Source organism: Meles meles, chromosome 2 (assembly GCF_922984935.1).
Source record: "Meles meles chromosome 2, mMelMel3.1 paternal haplotype, whole genome shotgun sequence".
Taxonomy (NCBI): domain Eukaryota; kingdom Metazoa; phylum Chordata; class Mammalia; order Carnivora; family Mustelidae; genus Meles; species Meles meles.
The window spans coordinates 66,640,841-66,668,319 of NC_060067.1; the positions used below are offsets into that span (position 1 = coordinate 66,640,841).

The 27,479-nt window shown below is 54.2% G+C and overlaps 1 protein-coding gene across 5 annotated transcripts in view; it reads right to left on the reverse strand.

The window, feature by feature from the left end:
* The window catches only part of AFAP1 (actin filament associated protein 1), a 134,337-nt gene that overhangs the window by 4,935 nt on the left and 101,923 nt on the right, over positions 1 to 27,479 (reverse strand). For 4 of the 5 annotated variants that reach the window (XM_045997671.1, XM_045997673.1, XM_045997672.1 and 1 more), the window contains 8 exons: positions 22,800 to 23,011; positions 18,501 to 18,646; positions 13,428 to 13,545; positions 9,697 to 9,951; positions 7,297 to 7,411; positions 4,316 to 4,480; positions 2,545 to 2,735; positions 438 to 599 (listed from right to left, as the gene is read on the reverse strand). In XM_045997671.1, coding sequence (XP_045853627.1) covers positions 438 to 599; positions 2,545 to 2,735; positions 4,316 to 4,480; positions 7,297 to 7,411; positions 9,697 to 9,951; positions 13,428 to 13,545; positions 18,501 to 18,646; positions 22,800 to 23,011 — 1,364 coding nt within the window. The remainder of the gene's footprint in view (positions 1 to 437; positions 600 to 2,544; positions 2,736 to 4,315; positions 4,481 to 7,296; positions 7,412 to 9,696; positions 9,952 to 13,427; positions 13,546 to 18,500; positions 18,647 to 22,799; positions 23,012 to 27,479) is intronic. The other variant, XM_045997676.1, reaches the window with a different exon arrangement.

Sequence of the window (27,479 nt, forward strand, 5' to 3'; positions counted from 1 at the left end):
CAACGCCACGATAGCAATGCAAGGCCTGGAGGCCACAGAGGGAGGCCGCCTGCCTTCACCCCCATCAGAGCAAATTCAATTCCTCCGCTGAACTAATGTAATTCTTCCAGGCATGGTTTTTCTGAATGACATATTTGTAGTGACCACCGTCAAGAACTGTTTGCTTTGATAACCTACAAATGGTCTTAAAGTTTTCTGAGAGCTCTGAGTTCAGCATCCAAGCTTCTCAGGGCCGGTCCCATGTGGGGACTGGAGAACACAGTAGGCCTGGGGGGGCTCATTGTGTGCCCCCAACATGAGGTTCTGGGCTTTTCACTTTTGAAAAGGAGTCCTCCTGTGAGGACTCGGGAGACAGTGAGGATTGATCACCCACATCCCTCCCAGGGGGACAGGCATGCCTCAGGGCAGGTGTCCCCACTGCAGGAGGGTGAGCTCACCTTTGCCTTCCGCAGCACATGTCCCCGGCAGGGGGAGCTGCCTGCCGGCTGGCTCTTCCTCAACACGGCTGCACTGTTCACCGGCACGGGGCCCTCGGCGTCACTGGTCTCACAGCTGGACATGGGCGAGCTCTCCAGAGTGCGATGCCTAAAAACTGGAGACTGTCCATGCAGACAGAAGACCCCACATGAGGCGTGGTCACCAGGCCCGCTGTATGGCCCAGCGCTCAGGAAAGCGCGCTGGCAGGGAGTGGGGTCTGCCTGGAGGAGCCCCCGGACCACACTCCCCCCGCCCCCGTCACTGCTGTGCAGCATATGACCCAAGAGGAAGCCTCCAGGCCTCCCGGTCTGGGTGGGGAGGTGCAGACAGACTCATCCTGAGCCTTCGGAAGGACAAGTTGGCTATTTGGGCCAAAAGAGAAGACCCGACAAGTAGGGCCAAGATGGGGACCCCTGGGGGGAATACGGAGCACCACTGGAAAGAGGGGACCCCCGACAGGTGATGGGGTCACTCTAGAGAGAGGGGACCCCTGGGGGGGGTGTAGGGTCACGTATCAAGAAAGGAGCCAGCGTGGAGAGATACCTGGAATTTGGAGGCAGGGGTGGGGGGGGAGTGGGATTTGTAGTTTGGAGGCGACCTAAAGGGAAAGCAGGTTCAATAAGTGGTGGAGAGAGCAGGTGAACAGGACATCGTGGGAACAGACATCTGTTTCCAAAAGTTTAATTTGGAAGGGGAGGGGCAAAAGATAGGAGAGGAGCTGCAGGGGGATGGGGTGGGGCCAGTGCCCAGAGAATGGGGAAGGGCTCTGAAGGAAGGGAGTGGGGAGGAGAGCCTGGGACGCGGCAGAAGAGACCCCAAGGGGGTAGGCAGCCACCCCTATAGGCGGCCAGGGTCCATGGGGTCCATAAGCCCATGTGCCTCCAGCAGGACCCCCCCCCCCCACCATTACAGCTGCCTTCTGTACTCGGTCCTGTTCAAGCAGGACGCTGAGATGCTCAGGGGGAGGGTGGTGCCCGCCCTTGCATGCCAGCTCCCAGAACACCCACCCTCCCTGAACTTTGATCTCCCAGTGGGACTCCTCCCTTGCCAGAACACAGGCTCCATGGGGGCCCCTGTGCCTGGGACAGTGGTCAGCACCCCACAGGTACACGGCCTGGGTATATCTTCGTAATTCATTGAATGAATGAATGAGCTAACTGCCACTTGATGAGCCCACACCGTCCGGCCAGGTGCTGTGCCCTGCGCTGTCCCAGATGCAGCCATGCCATCCCCATTCTGCAGATGACCAAGTGAGGCCTCGAGAAGGGAGGTGACCCCAAGCCCTGCCCCTCTGAGCCCCGAGCCGGCTTTCCTACACACTGCAGCTAGAGAAAGTGGTACGTGGCAGGGGGTTCTGGGGTCCTGGTGTCTGGTTCTTGTTGCTAGAACCCGCTCTGCCAGGCGACGGCAACTCTGTAACATTGAGGGGTGGCCAGTGGAGAGGGATGAGGGGCTGGGGTTTCAGAGAGGGGCAGGCTTCAGGCAGTGGTGGGATTTCAGGGAGGCAGGGATGGAGAGCTGGGGCGCCGGGAGACAGAGCCTGCGTCCAGGGCTGCCCGGCTGGCCTCCAGTGCTCCGGTGGCGTCACACCACTACCCTGCGCCTCCGCTTCCTGGTTTGTAAGGTAGAAGCGGTGACCTGGGACTCCCCAGGCCCCAGGGTCCCAATGCACTGTCATGAGAAAAGGACAGCAGTAAATTCTCAGTGACTGTTGGTCCAACGAGAGCGAAGGATAAGTCACTGAAGGGGATCATGCATATTGGAAAGTGATTTCCATTCGTTCTGTGAGATTGGAGGGCGAGGCCGTGTTCCCCGCCCGTGTTTCCCGCCTCAATCCACCCAGCTACATGGGATTAACGTCTTCAGCTGATGAACTGCAATCGAATTAGGACATGGTTCCAAAGAGATCAGAGGGCATGTGCCTTTGATCAGTGGCCCGGAGGAGGGAGGGGAAGGGGGCTCGAGTGCCCACCATCCTCCCATGGAAAGAAGCACTGGGCACACGGCCTGAAACACATCTAAGGCCGACCCGCGGCTATGCGTCCACTGGGTGGGCGCAGACCTTACCTGAGGGCTCGACGTCCCCGACCTGGGCTCGATGGCCAGCCCCAGGGTGACCCCGCCAGCCAGGGCCTTCTTCAGGCTCTCTGTGACCTCCGTGAGCTCCAGCTCCAGGTTGACTCGCTCAGCCTCCTTCTGCTTACACTCTTCCTCCAGCCGCCTCAGCTTGTCCTCCAGAACCACCTGGGTCTTCCTGCCTGCAACCCCACAGATGCACGGTCGCTACAGCCACTGGCGAGGGGCTCCGCGGACATAAAACCCCGCATATAACCGCGCACGGGGTCCTGCACAACTCTCTGGCTCGAGCGGCCCTGACCTGGGCCCTTTCTACAAAACTCAAGTCCAGCTGTGCTTTCCAAGACCTGAGGCCCTTCCTAACCACTCCGCTCTCCCGCAGCTGGGAGACCCGACCTGGAAGCCGGAGCCCTCGATCTCGGAGAGCCCAGACAGAACTCTAGGCCCAAGCCACAGTGTGCTCACCTGAACACACGGGCTCCAATGGACAGCCTGCAGGGGAGCCGTGGACTTGGAAAGTCTGGCTATTTTTCCGTTCTGCTGGTTCTACCCGTTCTTCCCGAGTCCTCTCTCTTGCCCGTGGCAGTGACTACAATAAAGCTTTGCCCCTCGAGGCTCCACGCACACTCACTGAATTGCTTTTGTTGAAATGTGTGTCAGTGACACAAGGAGGCAGATCACATATCCACTGCACGTGCAGGATAATGGGTACCAGAGGGTCCCCTGACTTCTGTGCGCAGCCCCGGCCTCTAAAGCTTGCAGCGCGGGAGCTGGTCTAACCTTTCTGCATCTTCACTATCCTGCAGACTTGGGACAGCAGAAGCAAGAAATCCTCCTTCTGTCTTGTTGGCCTGGAAGCTCCTCCCAGGGTCTCTGACTCGGCATTCGGTCCCCCCACAGGTGGCTGGATGCCACATCCCCCGTCCCTCCTAGGGGTTATCGCCCACCTGCTCAGCCTGTACCCAACCTCCCAGACTCGAAACTCCAAAAGCACTTCCTGTCATAAGGGTCACTGAGGCACAAAGTCCAGAAGTGCCGACGGAGCGTTTAGGCGCAGGTGTACCAATGCCTCCTTCCCAGTCCCCTGCACGCTTCCAAGGCCTGCCTTGCCCAAGTCTGAAGAGCGGGTCTTGCCCAGGATAAGGGCCAGTCTCGAGCTGAGGTGACTACATTAAACAGGTCCATCCTCAGAACCGGGAACCTCATTCCCAGCTCCTGCTGGAGACGCCCGTCTGGTCCCAACTCTGCTCTCCGACAGCTGCCGTCGCTCTGACTTGCCCTTTGAGAGTGTCTCTGTGAACCGGCCTATCGACCCGCTCCCTTTCAAGAATTCAGACACACTGTCCCTTCTCGGGCATGGTGGGCCCTTTCGGTCCCTAGACACCTCTTACTGGGTTCCTGAATCTTACCCATCCCTATGGACTGTCCTCTTGCCAACAACCACTGCCCCCCATGCCCCCACCAGCTGCTTCATCAGACACATGACATGAAACTCCTGAGCATCTCTGTGGCCAGCACCCGAGGCTGCGACAGCTTCCAGCACCACCGAACTCCTCCAGCCTGTCCCAAGATCCCCTCCCCGACGACCCCATCGCCGCAGCACTGGCCCCAGGCTTACCCACGAGGCTTCCAAATGACAGGCAGCACCGCACGGGAGGTGCGGTCTTCCTAAGGTGAGAGCCCGTGGGCAGAATGGGAGGAAGAGGAGGCGCTACCCAGGGAGGTGCCCAGGCCGCCCGGAACCGTGCCCCTCGCCCCGTACCAGCGTTCACTTCGATGGCAGCCCGCAGGTCCCTCCTCTCTTTCCGGAGCTGGGCCAGCCGGTTCCGCAGGGTCTCCTTCCGCTTCAGCAGCTCCTCCTCTTTGCTCTGCAACCGCTTGGCATCAGCTTCGACCCGGTTCTTGCCATATTTGTACTGGTCAGCATCTTAGGGGAAAAAAAGGCAGCAAAAGGAACTTTGGTTTAACCAATAACAGGGTGAATCATAAAGCCTGTTTAAAATCGGCCAACGCAGGGAAAGAAACTCTCATCCGGTTATATCGCTAGTTCGGTAAGAAAGCAAACGGGGCCAGTTTGGACGGAGCAGAACGGTGAGTAGTTCCCATTTCCCGGCGCAGGCAAGAATGGGAGGAGGCGTAAGGCTGGGACGAGCACCCCGCCATCAGCATCGAGGGGCACCTCTTGGGTTTTTGTACTTCTGTTATTTTCCAGAATGCTTCATAAGACGGCCACCCCTGAGCCCAGTGTCCGCGCTGTCTGGCTCTGGCTGACTGGATGGCAGCTCTGTCTCCGGGGCCGCGGCTGGTGCCCGGCCCGGAGCGAGCACACGGGCATCTGCTGAGTAAGCGAGCGAGGAACGGAGAGCTGGGGAGTCCACGCAGAGTAGCGTCTGGGCCTGACCGGCTGGGTTAGAGCCCCGCAGCGAGGCCCCTCACCTCTCCATGCCTCAGTTCCCCCATCTGTGAAGTGGCCACTCTCAGGGCCGTTTTGAGGGTCCACTCAGTATTTACAAAGTACTTGGGACAAGCACAAGACGCGCAGGATGCCAGGGCTCATTAAATAAAAGGAGTGAATGGAGGAGGAGGAGGAAACCAGTCTTCGGGAAACCCCTCCGAGAGCTGGCCAGTGTCACCCCAGTCCTTTAAATCCCCACCCCAACCTCCTCTCCTCTAATCACACTGGCCTTTGATAAGTATTAAGCTAGAAGGACCCTCTCTGGAAAAAGCCTGTGAGGAGAGGACGATGCCACAGGTGTGATTTAGGGTCACCGATTTCTGCCCTTCCGCTTGCCTCCCACACCCGATTCCCCCCCAGGGGGCCTCCTGTGCATCTACCCCCCACCAGGCTTCACACCCCCACAGGACACCCCACCACAATGTTGTCGCTCGCCTGCGTGTCTACAGCCCCACAGGACATGCAGCGACTTCGGGGCAGGAGCGTGGGGCGAGAGTCCCCAGCGGAGGCAGGGGCCAGGGAGGTGGCCATGACCCTGGGCCACAGTGTATCTCCCGGAGCCTCAGCTCTAAAGCAGGAGTGGGGTGTAACCAGCCACATCTTTGTTCCCCATGCTGGAAAACCCATCCGGTCTACAGTGCAACTGGCTGAATTCAGCAAAAACACAGAAGACAATTATTTTTCTCTTGTTACCATTAGATGCCACCAAAGTTAATAAAGAGTCCCTATAGAAGGTCTCCTAAAATAAAGGGATAAATCACCTAGGAAATGCGACGAGCACAGGCATGGGGAAGAAAGCTGTTGAGAGGAGATCCCACGAGGGTCGGGTTCCACGTGGCAGAATTTCGGGGACCAGCTACCCCCCCGCAAGTGCACAGCACGGAAATTTTAAATGACTATAAAGAGACCCAACTGCGTCAGGGAAACAAGATTGGCCAGAAAGATAAGGTCAAAATAAGCACAATAAAACTGGCTCCTGAGCTGTGTGCTTGAAATGCAGGTGTGAGGACGAGGGAAGTGTAGACAGGTGGATGGACAGGCTACACGCTCCCTCAGGGTGGAAGTCCGAGGCTCGTCCGCATACGTGGCCAAGTAAGAGGCCCGCCTCCCCATCCCCGTGTGCTCTCAAACTCTGAATGCCCATCACGGGGCCAGAGGGTCAGTAAGTCAGGGAGGGGTGCCTGGCTGCAGCCAGGAAGCCTCGTCTTCACGGACACGGACACTGGTCTCCCAGCCACACGGAGCCAGATTCTGAAAGTGTAGACGCTACTTACTCCCCAAGCGATCCTCTCAAACCCATTACTGGCGTCTGACTCCCATCCTCCCTGCAAGGCCCTTAGGAGCTCAAGACCCTCATGACAGCCTGCAGCTCGGCCTCTCCTGTGAACCCCAAGCAGCTCGATGCCCATGGCCCGGCTGACCATATGGCCCCTCACGTGGGGATGCCTCACGTGGGTAACCACTCCCGGCTGGCCAAAGGGATGGGCGCCCGCCGCCCAGGGCTGAAGCAAACCCACGGTGTTGTCACTACCACGAACCCTTCTGCGGGGGTGCCGAGTCCCTCACTTGTATCTGCTGCTTCTTGGCTCAGCCCCCCCCCCCCAAGATTTGGACACCTGCTTGTCCCTCTGGTTCTGTCACCTGCCAGCTGTGAGGTGCAGTGGGAGCCCCTTGGGTCTCTCAGAGAGGACTTCTGCCTCACATGGTGGGGCAGGGGATCACACCTACCTGAGGACAAGGCTGGGAGAAGGAAGGGAGACTGTCCGTATGAGCTCGCAGACCACAAGGTGCAGTGGGAACGTGCGTCTCTTAGTGATCCTTACAGGGCTGTGGTGCCTGGAGGCCCGTGTGGCACCTCGATTCCTTCAGTCCCAGAAACCATGGCGGCCACTGGTCTACACTTCCCACACAGGGACCTGAGCTTAGAGTGTCTACATGGCTTGACCAAAGTCACTACGTCCCTTATAGATCAGGGGTACATGCCAGGGTCTCCTGACCTGAAGCCCCAGGCCCCTTGCACCTACGACCACCTCCTCCTGAACTGTGTGAAACCCCTTCTGCACTTAACAGACAGCTGCATCTGACCAGATGAGAGCTGGGTGAGAAACCGCACCATCCTACAATCCGGCAAGGAGGGAGGGTGACGATGAAGACAGTCCCCTGTCTCCAGCTGACCCCCACACCTGGTGTCTCTACCCGCACAGATGAGGAGGAAAGATGGCTCTTACGGCCCCACCTCTGCAAACCACACCTGAAACTTGCACTGAGAAGCTGAACCTTGAACTTACTTGAAGATGTTCGCTTCACGCCGGCTACGGAATCCGCCTTTTTTTGCTGGTTGCTCGGGATCTTCCCTTTTCCCATAACCCCATTGGAGGCCACTGGGGGCTTTTTACCCTTCAACTGTTGAAATAAACAGTAAGAAAATTTAAAATCAAACCATAAAGAAAAAAAAAAACCAAAAAACAACTTTTCTTCTTTTTCAATAAGTTGTCTCAGTCCCTGAATCTTCCATTTAACCCACCACACACAGGAAACATGAAGGGAGTAGAAAACCCGTCTGGCTTCCAGACACTGAGCTGCCGTGGTTTTCCTGTACTGGCTGAACGGGTCTGGAACTGAGGTCCAAGGCAGGTGAGGGACTCAGACTTGCCCAGTTGGGATACAATAAAAGTCACAGATTTCTACTGGGATCATGAATGCTCATCAAGAAACTGGACCGGACAGTTGGGTATCCAAGAGCATTTGGTGGTGATTAGTGAAAGTTCGGGTTTCTAAACATGAACGGCTTTTCTTTCCAGGGGATGCTCTTTAGGGGAGCGGCTTGGCTGAGCTCCAGATTTCAGCCTGAGTGGCTATGCAGTTGGCTGATGTCCCCACGGGACAGAAAACCACCTTCTTCTTCACTGACGGGTCAGAGGGTGGAGGCAAGGGGAGAACATGGAACCAGTATGAACGGGGTCTGAAGTAGCCACAGGTTCTTAAGACTCAAGCAATGGCACCTTTGCCCTTTTGCTACAGGCCGACAAATGCCATGGGTCCCCCAGCTGTATCATGGATCGGGCTTGGTGGCAGGTGCTGACGGGTGCTGCTGCCGTGGGACTCACTTTGGGGAGAATGCCCTCCCTTCAGATTCTGGCTCTAGGATTTGGGACACACTGGAGCAAGTCGTTAAAGTTTTCTGGGCCTCCATTTGCTCACTAAAAAAAAAAAAAAAAATAAAGACACTGAATCCTGCCCACGGCGTTCCTGGAAAGGGGCAGAGGACACACCAGACAGGGGCACAACCTGTGGCATGCTGGGGGTGCTTGGTAATTGGAAGGTGTCCCCATTAACCAACAGGTGCCCTATGAGAACGACCGAAGGAGCACAGGAAAATGAAAGGTGCTATAATTCCACTTACAGATGTGTTCCTACTGAAAATAGTAAAGACGAATCAAAACAACACACAGAAACAATGTATCAGACCCTTCCAAACTAATCTGAGGACAATGCAAGCACGAGGTGTCATACTCCGTCCCACGATTTCTACCGAACAGAAACTGAATGCCAGCAAAAAGCAAGTATGGAGACAGATGCGTGTTCAGTGAGTGAATCTTGGTTAAAAATGAGAAACAAATCCTGGGCTGTGGTTGGATGGATTCGACGGGCCGCAGGGAGGGGCCGTGAGCCAGCAAACCTGAGATGCTAGGACCCTACCAGCCATTTGGTGTTTCTGAAAATTACCCAAGAAATGGAGGGGAAAGAATGTGAATTAAACTGTGTCCCTAGAGGGGTCTGTAGGTTAAGCCTCTGCTTTTGGCTCGGGTTATGATCCCAGGGTCCTGGGATCGAGCTCCGCTTCGGGCTCCCTACTCAGCGGGAAGTCCGTTTCTCCTTCTCCCTCTGCCTGCTGCTCTGCCTACTTGTGCTCTCTCTCTAGCTCGCTCAAATCAATAAATAAAATCTTCAAAAAAAAAAAATAAAGTGTGCCCATCTGCTTCATGTTTGCAGAGAATTCTCATGGCACCTGGACCCGTGAGCAAAGCACACAATGTTCGTGGGCGGAAAGCGCGTGAACACACGCAATGAACATTTACACTGAGCCGTCGTTGTTTGCCGTAACTATGGGGTACGGTGCCAACGGCAGTTCGACACCAAGGTCATCACTGATCGTTCAATCACAATCCAAAATTCTCATTACCATCGACTCGTTTTTAGGCGTCCCACTTTCAGACTCATTACAGAAGAACCCTGTCGTACCCTGAAAATCCTGCTTAACGTGGAAGCAATTACTACCTGGAGTCCAGCGTTCCTCGTGTACCTGTGATGGAAATCTTTTTTAAAAAAGCTTGCGGTGCAAGAATCTTCTGGAATGTTTTAGTGTTCCTGTCCTTGTTTAAAAAAATCTTTGGCTTTAGTCAACGGATCGCACAAAACTCACAGGGGACTTTTCCGGGAACAGAAAGAGAGCCGGATTTAGACCACGAAACACAGGGCTTCTTCAGCCACGAGCTAGTTCGGGGCGCTCCATCCCCCAACCCGGGGCAGCCCCATGGGGATCGCATTTGCAAACTCCATTCTGGTGGAGACAAAAATCCCACCTGACCCTCGCTCGATGAGTCTCATCTGCTATGGGCCGGTGACCACCCCCCGCAGAGGACCATGATTCAGACAATTCTACAACAGGATGGAAGGAGATGCTGTACCTGAGTGCTGAGCCCGAGAGACGCCCTCCCCAGAGATGAGGGGTTAGTGGGAGGCAGACTGCAGGAGGGAGGGTATTTGTAATGGTTACAGGAAAGTTTGTCGGGAGGCGGCCTAGAAGCCTTTCTGTCAGCAGGCGGATAGCGCGCAAAGATTTTCGGAGACGGCAAGTTATCATACAGGACCGCGTTATCATAGAGCACCTCTTCTCCCAGGCCCCTGGCACCAGAAGCAGGAGGGCCGTCTTCGGGGTCCCACTGCAACACACAGCTTCGTCGTTAGTGCCCTCGGTCACGGAAAGCATGGCAGAGATTTTAGTACATTGAGATATTATTAGTACCCCCAGAACACATGCACGTACCACGTGAAACAGGTCAGCAATGGAACACACACACATACACGTGTAACCCCAGAACACATGCACGTACCCCGTAAAACACGGTCACCGATCACACACACACACACACACAGACACACAGAGGCAGGTGGACAACGTTTCTGCTTCGAGGTTTCAACCAAGGTTTCTTTTTCTTTTGAATCATTCCCAGGGTAACTGGCTTAGGAAATTTTTGTGTCATTCTGTTTTTTCAAGATAGAGGGGAAAAAAAAGAACTGATTTGACATTTCTTTCTTCAAAAAGACAGATTTTGGAAGTTCTAATCTGGAGAGCAGAAGCCACGGGACATAAGGAAAGGCCTGCCAGCCCGGGGCGGGAGGGGGGTAGGCGAAACCCAGAGCTCTGGCCGCCTCCAGAAAGCACCTCATGATCCCAGCGAAGCACTTTCGTTTATAGTCGTGACTACGCCTGGATGTTGTTTGAAGTCCTTCACAATTGTTGACCCATGTGGTTCCCACGGGACTCTCAAGAGGCGGGGGAAACTGAGGCAGAGCCGGGCTCCTACCCGCATAGGGAGCTGCCTCCCAGCTGCAGGCTCCCCCAGGGGAGAAAGGCCCCTCCTGAACCTCCCCATCCAGGCAGGCCCCAGGAACGTGGGTGGCACAGGTGACTGTCACTGTGCCCCGGGGGCCACACTCTTATGCCTCAAAGAAGCCCAGCAACCAAAACAGTCTGTCAAAAGAAAGAAATGCAATCATCGTAGAAAAGAGGACCTTTCAGCATATAATGGATATAATGGCATCCTCTTAGCAGAAAACCTTTTTACAAAGGACTAAAATAGCTACAGGCCGCTTCAGAGCCTGGACATGAAAGCATAAATGAAAACCTAAACTTACAACTGCAGCCAGAGCCCTTTCCATTTTAAAGGTCTTTGTAAATTGCTTTGCATTTACCAAAAGGAGAGAGAAATATTAATTCCTATGTTGTGCTCATCTTACCCTATTTTTGTACCCCTCTGGCAGCGGCTCCTTCTGCCAGACTGTAATCACAGCCTTTTGTTACGGAAATAGGAACAGCCTGAAACCTCAAGGGAGGAGCACTCTGTCCCTTCGCAGCCACTTCCAGGGGTCTATTTTTGTGATGCAGGGACACTCCTACCATCTAAGCACAGCAGCCCACACGCGCAGCCCGGATGGGACGGCCCCGTGAGGGTGACCGGCACACGCTCATTTCAAAGCTCATTTCAAAGCTCTAGGTGGACCATCCTGTCCCCATACACCAGAGGATCGGGCTACAGGGAGCGCTTCGAGAACAGAGTCCATAGAGGTTTCAGGATTAAACCCTTTTGGAGACTTCGATCTGGGGCTGGTGTCACGGGGGCCCCCAGGGTGACAGAGATCGATGAAAGGTCAGGGTTCACTCAGAAAGTCCAGCAGGAAAGGACTGCCTGGTACCGGGGCCCGGTGTGGAGGAGCAGACTTTAAGGAGAGGCCCGAGCTTCAGGACAGCTATCACTAAAGCCAGCGAGCTGCCGACGCCACGCACAGGACCTTGCATTGTCCACCATCCTTGTGCAGAAGGAATGGCTCACAACTGCTGAATGCACAGCCCTTGCAGAACGGCGGGCCTTTCTTTCTGAGACAGAGGGCACTGCGGGGGCCCTAAAGCAAGCTCCTTCCTGGGGGCCAGCCTGAACCCATGGGACCCACACCGAGGCGCATGGGCCGGTGGGTGGGGTGGTGCTTGGGTGTGCCTGAGGCTCTTTCAGGCGCTCAGCCCACCCTGCAGCTTCCGTATTGAAGAGAAGGAAGGAGGGAGAAAACCCTTTCAGGGAAAGAGGCCCAAAGGGGCCCTGGGGCGGGCAGGGCCGGAGGCAGTTTCGTGTTGCTGTCCAGCTGCGGAGGCTGAGGGCCCAGAGCGGCAGAGCGCTCCGTGGGAATGGGTCTGGTGGCTGGGCCCACAATGAGGGCGACACTGTTCAGGGGGACTGTGGGCACCCAGAACCGTTGGGAGCCAGCACCGCCGGGGGCCACCCTGGATGTGGCTTGTGTCCAGGAAGATGCACAGAGACCGCTCGAGATTCTGCTCTCACAGAGGTCACCGTGCAGCCTTCCCTAAGTCAGGGCCACTGTGGGCAGCAGGAGCACCTCAAACTCTGGAGATCCCGGAAGTGAGGGTGGAGATGGGGATGGGGGTCAGAAGCGCACATTTTCTCACTGGGCCGGGACTCACTCCCCACCCCAGCCCTGACCACCCCTGCCTCACACAGGAAACCAGCTCAGGGACCTATAGGCAGGATGAGGTTGCGCAGTGGCTCTGCTCCTACCCCGCCCCCATGTCCCAGCGCGGCCCCTGATCTTCATGTGAGCCTGTCAGCTACGCCCCCACCCCCTCTTCAGCCCTGCTGGACCAGAAAGCCATTAACCCTGGTGCAGAGCCCAGGCGCTGGGGGATGCGCAGAAAATCGGGAAGGAGGGAGAAAGGATGGGACACGGGACACAGGACAGAGGACACACGGCATGTGGTAACTGGCTGGCCACCTCTGACCCAGAGCACAGAAACCTTTTCAGTCTGTTTCTATCTCTGAGATCCAGGAGTCCTTGCCCGACCCCTGCACCTCCCTCAAGAAGGCTGTGGTCTCCCCATTTCTGCCTCGGGCAGGTGTGGATGTTATGACCATGGAAAACAGGGAGCCGATTGGGGACTGCCACTGAAGTATGGAGAAAAAAATGGGTGAGCAAAACAGCAAGAAAAAAATCTAACAGACTTTCCAAGCTTGAAAAAAACCAACCATCAACACATCCTATGCAAACTTTCGAACTAGATCTTGACACAGATGCCCAGACTAAGCCCACCCAATCCTGGGGACCAATGGCAGGCTCATATCTTGAGTGCTCCTCTGGGAGCCTGCGGACTCCGCGGGCCTCGTGCCCGGTGGCCCAGGAGACGGCTCGGGGCCTGGCCCAAGGAGCATGCAGGGCGTCCTTGGCCGTGGCACTACTTGTGATGGGTGTTCCCTGAGCTCTTCTCCAAGCACTGACTGCTGAGTGATAACCTGTACTGTACTCTCTTGTGAGGGATCCAGGTTACAGATCCTAACGTGCTAGCCTTCACTCGGTATTCTGGGCCATGCAGAGACACTTAAGTGATGACGAGGACCTGGAATGACACTCAGGGCCCTGAGGTCTGGTTCCCTACTTGTGCAGCTGCAGATGGACAGCTAGTCAGAAACCAGCAGAGGAGGGAGGGGAAACAGTTTTCACCCTTGCCCCAGAGCATGGTGGAAAGCCCTGGGGCTCTGGGCTGGAAGTCAGGGGTCCCCAGGCATAGGTGTGCTCCCACCGCCCCACGTCTAATGTGCCAGAGCCCGGACTGTTGCTAGGAGGATGCACTCACCGAGCCGTTAATGCACGGGACGTCGTCGTAATGCAGGGCCGTGCCGCTGGGGTGTGCGTAGCCGTTGGTGGTGCTCCCCAGGTACGGGTTGGCAGAGATGCCGCGCCTGTTCATGAAACTGCAGGAGAGGAAGGGGGTTAGACCCTCCCCCAAGCAATCCAGAATCTTCCCTGAGTCCAGCTGGATGCTCAGGGCCCAACCGGAGGTGGCAGAGGATGAAAGCACCAGCACCCCTGGCAGACGTGGTGTGTCCAGTGAGAGTGCGGAGAACAGCGTCGAGAGCAGCCACCCTGCAGGACGGTGGTAGAGCATGCTGGACATGAGACACCATTTGGCACGGGACCGTGCTCAGTACATGCCATGCATTCTGTGTCTGCAGGGCGCAACAAGGGCACCTGGCTGGCCACCGGCTGGCTGGGGTACTGGCCCCACCCTCCGAGGGGCACATGCCTCTGCCCAGCAGCTCTCCAGCATTTTCCTGCCTGTCAATGCCAACACTCAAAGGCAGAGACCCAGCGGGCAAAAGTGAAGGACTGACCATCTGACGTCTCTTGGGAAACTTCATGGACCCCCAGCTCTTTACAGCCCCCAGTCCACACGCATTGCTCTGGTTCCCATGTTCGTGTGGCACCACCACCGTCCACCTCAACATCACTCACCTCCCGCCGGCCCTCCCACCCCTGAACTTGGGGGAGGGGGCCGGCGGCCAGCGCATGTCTCTAGGAGGCCGGCTGGAGTGGTCACTCTGTGCGCACATGGCACTGGCGTCCACTGTGTACCCAGAGCAGTCAGAGCACTGCGTGGCCTGCAGGCCTCGGTGGCCACCCTCCACCTCTCTGCTTCTCCATCACTCCACGGTCCCCTCTGCCCAGCAGCTCTTCTCCCGAGGCCCCCACGGTTCTTCCCGCCGCAGCAGGGACTCACTTCCCCGGGAGAGCCCCACCTGAGCCCCCACAGTAGGCAGCACTCTCCTGCCCCTCAGAGTCACTGTCCTTCTCCTCCATGTCGCTCATTGCTCCTTGACATGTCCTGTGATGAGCTCATCCCCCAGAACATCAGCCCCCAGAGCACGACCATGGTCCCTCCTGCTTGTTCTGGACCTCATGTGTCAGCCCGGGAGGCTCTTGGCCAAGGCCTGCTGCACCCATGGACGTGCCAGTGGCTGACTCGTGAAGTTATGCTTGTTAGAAGTGGGTGATATGAGTGCCCAGGGAAGAGAGGATCCCGAGAGCACATCCTCTGAACTAAAATACCTAAAAGGCTAAACTACAATAGTCTGCTATATATATATATATATATATATATATATATATATATATATATGCTTTTTTTTAAGGCCCCACACTGGGTGTGGAGCCCAACGAGGGGCTCAAACTCACGACCCAGAGATCAAGATCTGAGCTTCCATCAAGAGTTGGAGGCTTAACCCACTGAGCCACCCAGGGGCCCCACTCCTAAAATGATACTGTGTTCCTTCGCAGATCTTACATTTCTGGGATAACCAGATGCCTAACAATGGGACGAAAGGACACTGGTGAGGGCAGGACAGGAAATGAGGTCTCCAGGGAAGCCAGCCCGATTCCCTGGGGAAGCCCAGGAGCCCGCTGACCAGCCGCGGTTCCGTGTGCAGGTCCGCCCTCTGCTGGGCGAAGGCGGGCACGGCAGTCCCCCCTCACGCAGGCTCTTCAATGTGTAACAGAGAAAAAAACCTATAGGATTATTCTGTACCTACAATACAGATAATTATGTATGGGAAAAGGAAATGTGTAGACAAGGAATAAGCAAGAAGGAAAGACAGAGAAATTTAAGCACGTCAGTCTTCTGCCACAACAGAGGATTTTTTGTTTTAAAATACATATTTAAGTTTTTCTAACGTAAATGTCTCATTAGAGGGGATTTGGGGTTTAGGCAGCATGGGCACAGCTGACCCTGCACGGCAGTCACTGACTGGACAGCCAGAGCCCCAGTGGTGGGGACTGTTGCACGCTTGCTGGGTGCTGGGACACCAGGACAGAGCGGGGCCCGCCAGGGATGGGACAGACCTTGGAGGGGACACAAGCAGGGTGCTGCGAGTCAACGGGTGTGGGAGGGAGCGACGTCCCACACATGGGCGGTCCAGCTGGAAGTGGCCCGGGCCTGTCAGAGAGGGACCTGTGCTCCCAACACAGACATCTGGGCCCCAGGCAGCCTGGGAGCCCCGTCTGCAGCCCGGGACCCCCTCCTCTTGCCATAGAGGCTTTAGCCACATATAATAGTGGAAATGACGTAAGAGAGCCCAGGCCACTTGTTGAAGATGTAAGCCTTTCCAAGGAAGTACAGGTACTGTGTGAAAAGACAACGTAAGGTCTACCGTCTAACCATGGCCAAGTGTACGGTTCTGGGGCAGGACGGGCGTTGCCGTGGCTGGGAGGCCGCCCCGCCCCCCACCCACAGCGCCTCTCCACCCACCCCGCAGGAGCCCATATCTGCCTCCCGCCTCTGTGGACCGGCCACAGCAGTGCATCAGACAGAACATGTCCCCTTTCCTCTGCCTTGTTCCCCAAGCACAACACCCTCGAGGTCCATCCCGTTGTAAGGGGTTCTGGTGAGAAGGCAGCTCTGGTTGATAGGTCCCTCCCAGTCTGTCTGCTGCCCTCTTTGCCCACACTGATCCACGGCCTTTTAGCCCCCCGTGTCCCCTCCCCCACGCCCACTATGACTAGCAATAGCTCATGGGTCTCCAATGGAGTGTCACTTGAAACAGTTTCAGGGGAAAAATCCAGAATGTTTCCCTTGTATCATATAATCTATGCACCTCATTTAAAAATCGGCTAGGCCTGGGGAAAAAAAATTCCAACTGTTTACCATTATTGATATTCCTAAATACACCACTTCTCCCGGGAGAAGTTAAATGACTGTTTCTTCTTTTACTGCCTTCTTCCCAAAACATACCACTGTCCTCCCCCTTCAGACATATCCAGCTCACAGACACTCCCCCGATGACCTTGAAAAGATTCATTAACCAGCTGCCAATTTGCGCAAAAGCAAAAATTAATTTAATCCCAGGACATTTATGACACTCGCAAGCTGCCATATTTTATATTTTGAACATCATTTGCTTGTTAAATCTCTTCTCTCCAGTTGTACGCGCGTCTTCAGCTAGAACACCAAAAACTGAAAATAACCTTTATTGCAAACTAACATTTATAAAGGTTTTAATGAGGTAGCAAAATTCCTGTAGCCCTAAACTCCTTATGCATGTATTTTTAATAAGTAATTTTTCAATGTTGCCATCTACGTCCTTTCTCAAAACTGGGACCTTCCCCTATTTGGTTAGATGAATACTCATCTGGAAGGCAGAGGCAGAGTTTCGTTATAGGGGAAGTGTTTTAGGGGAGTTTTGTTTTAGGGGAAATGCTGTTACTTGGGCTGCTCTGCGGTGTGGTTACCAGTGGTTGATCAGAGCTGGAGACACACATGCACAATGACGGGCTCTGTGCTCCATGAGTTAATCAAGTTCCGAAGAAGCAGTTAAGGACCACAAACTCCTTTCTCTCAGTTCACTCTAGATGCGGAGATTTTGCAAGACCCGGTTTATGGATATTACATTTCTTGAAGAGCCACTGGATTAAATGTGCTCGTTTACTGCGTGTGCTGAGTGATCAGGGGGCTTGCTGTAACCCACGTGCCCGTGGCTGAGGGGACAGAGTGTGTTTATGGAAAAATAGTGAACAAGAACAGAAGAGTTCTTGACTCTTGACTGTCAAGAACACTTGACTGTCACCCTGATTTGACACAAAGGACAGTCTGTAAGAACGGGGAGTCTGGACTTTAGGAAACCTCTAGGGTCACTGGAGATTTTCTGGAAGAGTTGTATGCAGAAATTAATTCATGTGGTCCAGGTTATTCATCTGAGTTGTAGCCTAGGCCCGATCCCTCCTAGGAGCCCATATTCCCTCCACTGGCCCCAGAGTGTCTTAGCCAAGCCCTAAATGTCCCCTTTATGGCACCATCCTAGAGACACACGGAGACTGTGTGAACTCGCCGCGCGCGTCACGCGTGTGTTTGAACTAGCTGGTGGAGCTCCTGGAGAACAGGCCAGTGTCGCTGTGGACACTGGGTCTGCCCATCGCGGCTGCTATGTCCGCTGTCACAGGCGGACGATACGACCCCATCACCTGCTTTGTTGCGAACCACCTGTCCTCGGCCTCCAGTGCAGACTCTACCAGCGAGGGAAGCAGAAGCAGGGGTCCAGGGATTGGAGACGCAAGCTCCCGACGCTGCCCCAGATACTGCCTTCCCGAGCCCGGTCTCTACAAAGGAGCTGCTGAGGCACTGAGAGGTTACAGATCCTTTGTCCCGACTTTCCACTAAGTAAAAAGCACGCAGGACCAGAGCCAGAGTTCCCTCCTCGTCCGCCACCTCTCCCCTCTCAGCCCCAGGGCACAGGCCTTTGACCAGCACTGTCATGAAACCAGTTTAGGCCAATTGGGCTGCCTGAATCTCAAATGCCCTCGGGGTCCGTGGACCTAACCTCGAGGACGGCTGCTATGATTAGCCTCGTTGCCATTACGTTACAGAAATATGGTTCAGAACAATGTTTTCATACATACAAGCCTTCTTAAAAAATAAAACCACAACTTAAGTTTTGAAAGCACATGACCGATGACCTTGAAAATTCAGCCCTCCTTACAGCAGATGTAAATCATTTGTTGCACAGAATTCTCCCCTTAGTACACCGGTCAGCAAACTAAGGCCACGGGCCACGTCCCGTCCGCTGAGTGTTTCCACAAATAAAGTTTTGTGGGAACACAGCACATCGGTTCCCTTACCCACAGTGTGTGGCTGTGATGGGAGAGTGGGTAGTTTCAACAGGAAACGTCTGGCCCCTGAAGCCAAAGATACTTACTGTCTCGCACCTCACAGAAAAAGCTCGCCACCCCTGCTCCGATAGAAAACATGGAGGGAGGAAATGACAAATATTTCAGCGGAGTCTGGATGAATATTACACAGAAGCGACAGTCTTTAGTGGGTTTCTCCCCCAAGTCTAGGCACGCAAAAAGTAACAATTAGGGAAAGAAGAGCAGATCTTACCAGAAGGTCTGTTTGGCCGTCTGGATAACATTTGCAGATGTCTCCACGTCGATGTAGTCATAGTGCAGGGCCCCGGGGTCTGTGGAGGACCCCGTCTCGGCCAGCAAAATCCCAATCCACCTGCCCATGTCCTCCGAAGAGGAAGCCTGGGGAGAAGGAGAAGTGGGCACATATTTAAGTGGCGGTAAGAGTCTCGCATTCTCCCACACGTCTGCCCAGACCTGCGTAGCAGCGAAGGGCGGGCGTGCACCTGGAAGCACGTGGGGAACACGAAGAGGCACAGAGACGCAGTCCGGCCCAAGTGATGCCCTCACACGCGTGCACACTAAGTCCTGGCACAGGATTTCATGGCATGATTTCCACCTGAGGAAACAAAATCGGAGTCCTGGGGTGCCGTGCTGTCACTTTGGGGAAAGGCAGCAGGGGTGCGGTGTGGAAATTACCATGGGGAGTTAAATCTCAGCTGAAGGAAGTTGCCTAGAAAGCGTCATTAATTCGGCAACAAATTCTGGCCAGAAGGGGGAGCTCCTCTAGCCTCTGCTGGCCTGACCTGGAAACCCCATGAGGCCCATGCCTCCCTGGGCCCCAAACTCTGTCTGTAGGCCCCCAGACCCTCTTTAGCCCTTGCTGGGGCCTCCTAACCTGGCCTGAACAGGCCATCTTAATTCTCTTGATTAGATGGTACAAACAACTTTCTTTCTGTTGTGTTTGTAGCAGTGGGATTATGCTTTCTAGTCAATAGCTGCTTTATGCGTGACATTTTTAAGATGTCTGAAATGGTCCCCACCCCAAATTGAACCTGTTGAATGTGCAGGTTTGAGTGAGAGCCCTAAGATCCTGTTCATTAAATTTTTAAGTTGTCTTCATTATGTGATTTAGAAAATCAGAAATTTTACATTTATACTGGTATTCAAAACATCTGATTCATCAGAATATAATGTTTAAGGTTTAGGGGACACTGAGCTATTAGTGCATGAGTAATGGAATGTGAAAGAAAAAACAAATATTTTCATTAAAATTACTAATTTTTAATATAAAGATCTATTTTTAAAATTTATTTATTTGAGAGACACGGAGAAAGAGCACAAGCAAGGGGAATGGCAGGGAGCCCAACACGGGACTCGATCGCAGGACCTGGGGCATCATGACCTGAGCTGAAGGCAGACGCTTAACGACTGAGCCGCCCGGGCTCCCCAGAAAGATCTATTGGGTTTAACTTAAGGACTAAAGAGAATGAGATTTCCTATTTATAGCCCTGACAAGTTGAACATAGCTCAGGTACATGTAATCGTAAATATTCCCAGAGCCGTTAAGGTGACAGAAGCCATTTTTCCTGTACTCATGCAGTTGGCTGTAACCAGTCCTCCCTAGCCAGGACTGAGTGAGGCCCCAGGACAAGCTGCAGGCACTCCAGTCCCGTGCCTCACAGAGGAAGAGTGTAGCCAATGTTCATGGAATTAAAATGAATCTATTTGAATACTTGGGTAAATAAAAATCCCATATGTTTTCTTCACCAGAGATCCCTCTGTCCTTCCCCAAAACAAAATCTGCAGCCAGGCTGTGTCTGTGACTGTGCCCGTACTGGCTGGCTGCTCCTATTCTATCTAAGCATTTTTAACAAGTATTTGAACACGCTATGTAACATGCAATTGATACAATTACTCTAGAGCTTATTAACTGTTCTCTTCATAAAAAAGTATTCTTGTAAAATATTCTCTTGTAAAGCCTGGGTGGCTCAGTGGGTTAAGCCTCTGTCTTTGGCTCAGGTCACAGTCTCAGGGTCCTGGGATCGAGCCCCGCATCGGGCTCTCTGCTCAGTGGGAGGCCTGCTTCTCTTCCTCTCTTTCTACCTATTTGTGATCTCTGTCAAATAAATAAATAAAATCTTAAAAAAAAAAAAAAACAACCCTGTGATGTTGGGCTGAAATGAGCAGTACTAGTTACAATCCCATGGCTCTTAATAAGAAATAGATACGTAAGGGTATGTGTGAACACACATTCGTGTGTCTTCGAAAGCTCACAAATACGTACATGTGAAAACACACACACACACACACAACCTGTTTCTGAGTCCCACCAGGAGGAATCCTGGAGATATGGCTGAGCCCAGGCCAAGGAAAAGTACAAGCAGAGCCTAGAACATTCTTATCAAAGAATGACAGGGCCCATGGCGTCTTATCACAGGGACATAGCAAGGGCCACAGGGCCTAGTTTGAAGGGCCTTCCACTGACCCAGTCTGGGATGATTCCACCCAAGTAAATTACAACAAGAAAGCATTACAATCACTGATTAAAACGATACTCTCAGAATCCCCACCAATATACAGAAAGGGATTAATAATTAAATGGAAGGGAGGGGAAACCTTTCTCATAGCAGATGTGAACAATGAGCATAGAGGCGTAATGGAGTTACAAGGTCCCCATGTCATTCTGGTGACTGCCCCAGGCAAGCATCATCACTGGAGACTGACATTAGCAGGTGCAGCTGGGAGGCTAATGGGCTGTTTACATAGAGGGCCTCGAAGTACCTTCCCACGTGAGGCTTCTAGAGACGAAGGGGAAGTCTGGTGACCATGCGGTGGGAAGCACACAGACACCCTGCTCAAAGGGGCACAGTCTACACCTATGGCCGTGGGGCAGAGTGACAGGGGCACCTGCCGGTGGGAGGTGCTGTGCCACCCACCACCGCCTCTATGGGCGCCGGCTGGGAAGCCCGCCTGGAGCCCAACAGCAGGGAAACAGCATGCGCACCCAGACCGAGCGGGCCTCTACACAGGAACTAGTCTGTACCCTCCATACATCTCACCACCGTGAAACCAGCCAGCCAGACAAAAGGACAGCGGCTGAGGCAACACACGGTCTGGGGTCTCCTCCTGCATGCAAGGGACACCGTCCAACTCGGAAAAGCTGATTAAAGTGCACAAGGGGCCTTCCTCCCCAGGCCGCCCCCGGGGCTGTCCCTTCCGGGATCAGGCATGCGCCAGCTCAGACCTCCATCCCCTTGCTCCCTGTCCTTGGGCTGCTGTCGAAGTTCACATGGGAGACCTGCTTTGTTTCACGCCAAGGCCACAGTTTCCCTCTTTGTCCCCAGCACCCACCCCACAGTTTATAGCCTGCATAAATCTTACTAAGTACAGACTTTGGCTCAGTGCTCCCATTTTATAGGTAAATCAAAAAGTTGAGGGAGAAAAAAAGATGCGGTGTGATCCCATTGCAGGCAGAACGAGGATGGGGGCCCAGATTTGCGGATTCCAGGAGGTCCCAGGACCACGAGCCTGCAGTCGGCGGCAGTCGGCGGCAGTCCATCCAGGCCAGCCTCACGGGCTATCAGCCCAGGGCAAACTCCAGTGTTAACCCCCCCCCCCCCGCCCCAAATAGTCATTTCTGTGAAAAGAGTCTCGGAAACAATCTCCTATCTCCTATCAAGACCTCTGAGATGGCCTCATGGGCCACCGTGATCTTGGTGCCCTGGACTCGCTCCCCATCCATCTATCACTACAGTCGTTCAGATTCTGGCTCTACGCCTGAGTAAGGGAGTGCCCCTGAGCTGTTCCAGCAAACCTAAGGCAGCCTTGTTCCCGCCACCGACACAGCCCTTGTCCGCCAACTCCGAGGGTTCACACCCCTGGTACGCGGGTACAGGTGCGTGTGTGTGCGTGAGTCTTTGCCTCTTAGTCACGATAATGTAAACACACAAAAAGAGAAAAGGAAGTCCGAATTCACAGTGGGCAGACATATATAGTGTAATAGAGAGAAATAAAACTGCCAGTTTTCAGCAGAGAGCTAAGAAACCAGCTCCATTTGCTATTCTGCTCTGGAGAAGAATTCGTTCCAGGAGAGCAGGCAGACATGGAACGAACGCACACAAAGCCAAGGGCTCTTCAGAATTAAAGACGTTCTTTCGGTTTCTGTAGGATTGGCACACGAGCCACGGTCTATAAGGTTGTCTAAAAACCCGTGTTTCATCTGTATAGAAGAATATTCCTAAGGGCAAGTTAAAGAAATAACATTGTTTCACAGTGGACCACAGTCAGGGAAAAAATGAGTTATTTTTCTGCTGCTTTCAGGAACCAGTACACCGTACGGAGTCCCGTATCTCATCTCCACACAAAGGCACGTGGGGAAAGGAAGCCTGATGGAGGGCTGCCACAGGATGGCCAGTAAGAACGGGCACCGGCCCAGGGAGGCGGCGACAGAAAAGGCCAGCAAGAGGCCACCACGGGGAGCATGAAGGACATGGCTGGAAGCCACAGTGCCCCGGGGAAGGATCTCGGAGCGTGGCCAAGGATGGCACCTTACCTCCAGCACGGCCACCTCTTGCCCGTTGCGAAGCAGTCGGAAGGTCAGAGGATGCTTGGAGTCCAAGCCCGGGATCACGTCGCAGCCGCGGAGAGGAACAGACACGATGTGGGTCTTGAGATCGGTCCTGTCCTTGTGGAAGATGAGTCTGTTATCCTTGACTCGGCACCAGCGCTCCCGCCAGCGGCTGTTGGAGAGCACGTTGAGATAGCCTGCGAGGGGACCGATGGCTGGCGGTTAGCACGCAGAAACCAAACCCGCACCCTCCGCAGCCTGGCCACTCCCTTCAGCCAGCTCTGGGGCTCCTCGTGAGGCAGACAGCCCACCCCAGAAACCCCCGCACTCCCGCAGTTTGAGGATGTTGTCAGACAGGTGAAGCCCACCCAGATGGGCTTGAAAGGCTTCGGTCTGAAAGCCCGTCTCTGACCCTGCGTGACACCGTTACCACTATGGGGAGACCCGTGTGTACCCCTGCCACGGGATCGAACTGTAAGAACAGCAACCGTCATTTCTAAAAGAGGAAGGCTCAAATACAAGAAACTGATCACCCTCATTTGTCACAAACAAATGAGCAGTCAAGCACACACCATGCCAGGTTTCACAGGGTGGCTGCCTTGCGTACCAGCTCCATAATGCAAGGAGGAGACTGCCCCCTGCCTTTGACACGGAGGAAGGCAGCGACATGGCACAGAAAACTCAGGTCCAAGAGGAAGAAATAAAACGAGGATGCTTTAAGTCATCCAGCCACCTTGTCAACTCATGCACGTGTGTGCACACGTGCCCATGCCCACATGCCCTGAATCCTCTCCAGTTCTGATTTTTACGATGCCTTCCCAAAGGGTTTGGGAGGATGGATCTGGCTTCTCTCTGGGTCTCTACCACACTTTGTTTCTGCATCCACACATCGTTAGCCATGAGTAAGTGCTAGGCAATCCCATAAAACAGAACCCCAAGCACTCAGGTAAGTTACAGGGCTCCATGACGCTCTCTGCCCGACAGATAAACACTTGCTCAATGGATTCCCAAGGTGAACATGCAGAGTGCAAGTTTGCCTTCGGTTCGGGGTGACACCCGTTCTACCGATAACCCCTAAATGCCAGAAGCATGCTTCTCCCGGAACCAAAGCTTACACTTGGGGCCCACGCGGCTGTGTTTATGTAAGAAGAGAGAAGGGGGAGAAGCCAACCCAACGGCTCAAGGGCCAGGGACCCAAGCTCCTTGTATTTTGCATATTTAGGAGGGAGTGCAGGGAGGAGGAGAGAGGCTGGGGTCTGAGTCTGAGGGGCTCCTCTGCAAAGGAGTGGGGTTACTCCTGATGTGGGATGGGGCAGGCTATCCGGCAAAACCGGACCTGAAGCTTTTTAAAAAAAAAATTTAGATTTTTATTTGTCAGAGAGAGAGAGAGAGAGCACATGCGCACAAGGAGAGGAGAGGCAGGCAGGGGGAGAGGCAGGCTCCCTGCAGAGCAAGGGCCAGATGCGGGACTCGATCGATTGGGACCTGAGACGAAGGCAGATGCTTCACTGAGTGAGCCCCCAGGGCGCGCCCCACCCCCAAATCTCTTTTAAAAGTCGAAAATGCATATAGAGAGTGGTTATTTTCATTCTGTAAAATACTACTTATGAACACTGTTCTCATACACTTACTCTAAAAAAAACAGAGTTCTACTTAAACACACGGTCAACAACCACATCTGACCCATGTAGCAGCCATGAGAACTGCAGACACCTGCGATCACAATATCACCTGTCCATACAGAAGCATGTGGAAAGCCCTCTTCTTCGGAGGGTTATGAGAGGACCTCCCGAGCGTGAGCCACCAACGTGGGGCCAAGGCCAGACATGGCGGCATATCTAAGAGGAAGCAGGCTGCACACGGCAGATGTCCAGGAACTCAGAGAACTCAGGGGTGAGCGAGCTTCACAGGGAAGTCCTGTGTTCCGGGATACTCACAGACCTTGTGGCTGGGGCTGGTGGGAGGGACACCCCCCGTGCCCGAGTGGTTCAGGGATGTCTACAGACCTGGTGGCAAGAGAGCACGGGAGACAAAGACTTGAAACATCCAATGACTGGGTGACAGGAGCCTTGGAAAACAACCGTATGAGCCCGGCCTCGACACACAAGGGGACAGGGAAGTGAGGTGTTAAGATGTCTCTTGAGGAATCTAAGCTGTAAGACCTAAGAGCACAGTGGACTTCTCGGTGACAGTGACCAGGTTCCATTTAAGCTGGTATATGACTTTCTACTGAAGAACTCGGCACTTGGGGACACTCTATCTCGGGGGCCCTGTGGCCATGTAGAGGGAGAGTTACTGAGCACACTCCATGCAGCAGGGGTATGGTCATCCCTGGGACAGGTCAAGGCACTCTCAGGACATTTCCTTCCCCGACTGAACCCAGCCCAGCCACCAAAGTTATGGATCTCTTGACATTTGAGTCATAAAAGGGATGATTATATTGGACAAACCCTCGTTTTATTTAGAGCATGACATCATAGGAAATGACCACGTCTTAATGCCGTTCTCAGATTTATTTTCAGTTCCGAAAAGGGAAGAGCAAAAAGAAAATCACAGCGGGTGAGGCCCGTTTCTACAAACAGGAAAGCCCGTGGTAACCAGGCTCACTGCCCTTTGCTCCTCTCTGAGAGGGGCAGCCCTACAGTCCCATCTTCCAGCGGGGGAGCCCAAGGAAATGAATAGTCCATTGGAGGCATCTGGGGTCACAGGATAGGTTCCCATGCCCCTTGACATGCTGATGGGGTGGGGACACTGGGTCCCAATGGGCCCCAAGTATAGTTCAGCTGGACCACAAACTGGCCACCAGGTGGTGGCAGAGTGCAGCCAGGCCTGGGGATGTGCAGACCAGGGGGTCCTCCAGGAGTCCTCCAGGGGTCCTCCAGTGAGAACTGCACTCCCCACCCCAGGCTCACCTGCCAGCCCAGGGCAGTTCCACGAACTGCATGAGGCAATTTCAACGCAATTTGATTTCTTTTTAGATCCCATCCATCGCACTAGGTGAGATGTTATCGGTAGTATCTTTGCAGTTGGGAATGTCACTGGTGTTTTGAGATTATTCTTGCTCTGAATTCGAAGATTGCTTGCAAAACCATGGCAAGAGGCTCAAAGTTTCATTAAAGCTATAAAAGTAATGTTACGGGCCCAAGATGAAACAAACATCCGAGCAGAGCGGGGACAGACACAAACGCTCTTGCATTCCACCATTTTGAGCCCCGGCATCCTGGCCTCTGCACAAGCTGCTCTTGAGTTCAGGCAGCTATGGAAGGACAGGCCAAGTGGGGCCAAGTGTCCCCGAGTTCCCCTCCGTGGGGTGGGACACGTGGTGTCTGCCTGCCAGGCCTGTCTCAGTTTATAATCAGCTGGGAGGAGACGTCAGGGGAAAAGGGGGGCTGGGGATACCAAAGGTCACAATGCTGCCAACGGCCAGACCCTGTCCCCCGCCCCAGCGCCCCAAGCTCCCACCTAACCTTCTTAGGGGCCTGTCTTCCAATAGGCGCACATGCCCCAGAATGGGGATGCTGATGCCCCAGCTCAGTGACTTATACCAAGAATTCCTTCCGCCTCTTTGATGAAAGGTCGCCTGATTTTTTGTGGGGTAGATTGTGATAGAAGGTAAGAAAACCCCTCCCGCTGGAAACTACACAAAGTCCCTGAACAGCTGAGCTAGGAGGGGCCCTAGAAATATCCAGCAAGACTGTCAGGCTAGGTCAGCTTCTGCTGCCCCCTGGGGCCCTCCACCTGGGACCTTGGACAATGCCTTCCATGTTTCTGATGACCCAGGCCACGCACTGGCGCTGCCGTGATGCTGCCTTAAATCCGTCTGCGTGCTCAGGTCTTTTAAAAAATAAGCACGTCAGGTGAACCAATGAGTGATCACAGCAAGCATTTACTGAGTGTAAATTATGACCTCGTTATGAAGTACTGAGCTTAGCGCTTGTGATTTCATCTTTAATTTCCTTAGGAGAGCAAGGTCAGGGGGAGCCTGTCTCGCAGAGGGAGGAACCTGAGGCTCAGGGAGGCAACGCAATTTGCTTACGCTAATTCATTCCGTCTGCAAGCTGGCTGAGCTGCCCTTGTCTGCCAGGCTCTGTGCTGGGCACCAGGGCATGGCTGCGGCACACGGTAGTTCTTGGTCTCACCGTGGAAGGCGGGAGAGACCGCTGCAGCATCGCCCTGAGATAGGACCATCAGAGGCTCTAACCCGGGACACACGGAGACTTGGGTTTTGGCGCAGGACCCTGTTTGCGTAGCTCCCAGCTGGTAGCTGGGATGGTGCAGAGAAGGCGGCCAGTCAGGAGGCCGGAGTGCAGGTCCAGCGGGGGACAGATGGCGCAGAGAGGGAGAGGACATGCATCTCCAGACAACAACTGCTGAGTTCATAGAGAGGCTCGTAAGCACCAGCGAAGGGCAAAGAGAAGGTCTTTCCTTGCTCAGGGGACTGGCACCCATCTCTGACCAAGGCATGCAGTGGCTGTGTACAGCGCTCACCCAGCTGACGCCCCCATCACTGCCCAGCCTCAGGGCAGGAAGGAGCAGTGTTGCCAGGCTGCCCAGGGGACTCACTACCCCTCCTCGCTCCCCAGGCAAATGATCTCCGATCCCCCAACAGGATTGTTATTACGCGTCTAGAGGCCCACATGCCCAGCTATTTTACAGAAGAGCTGG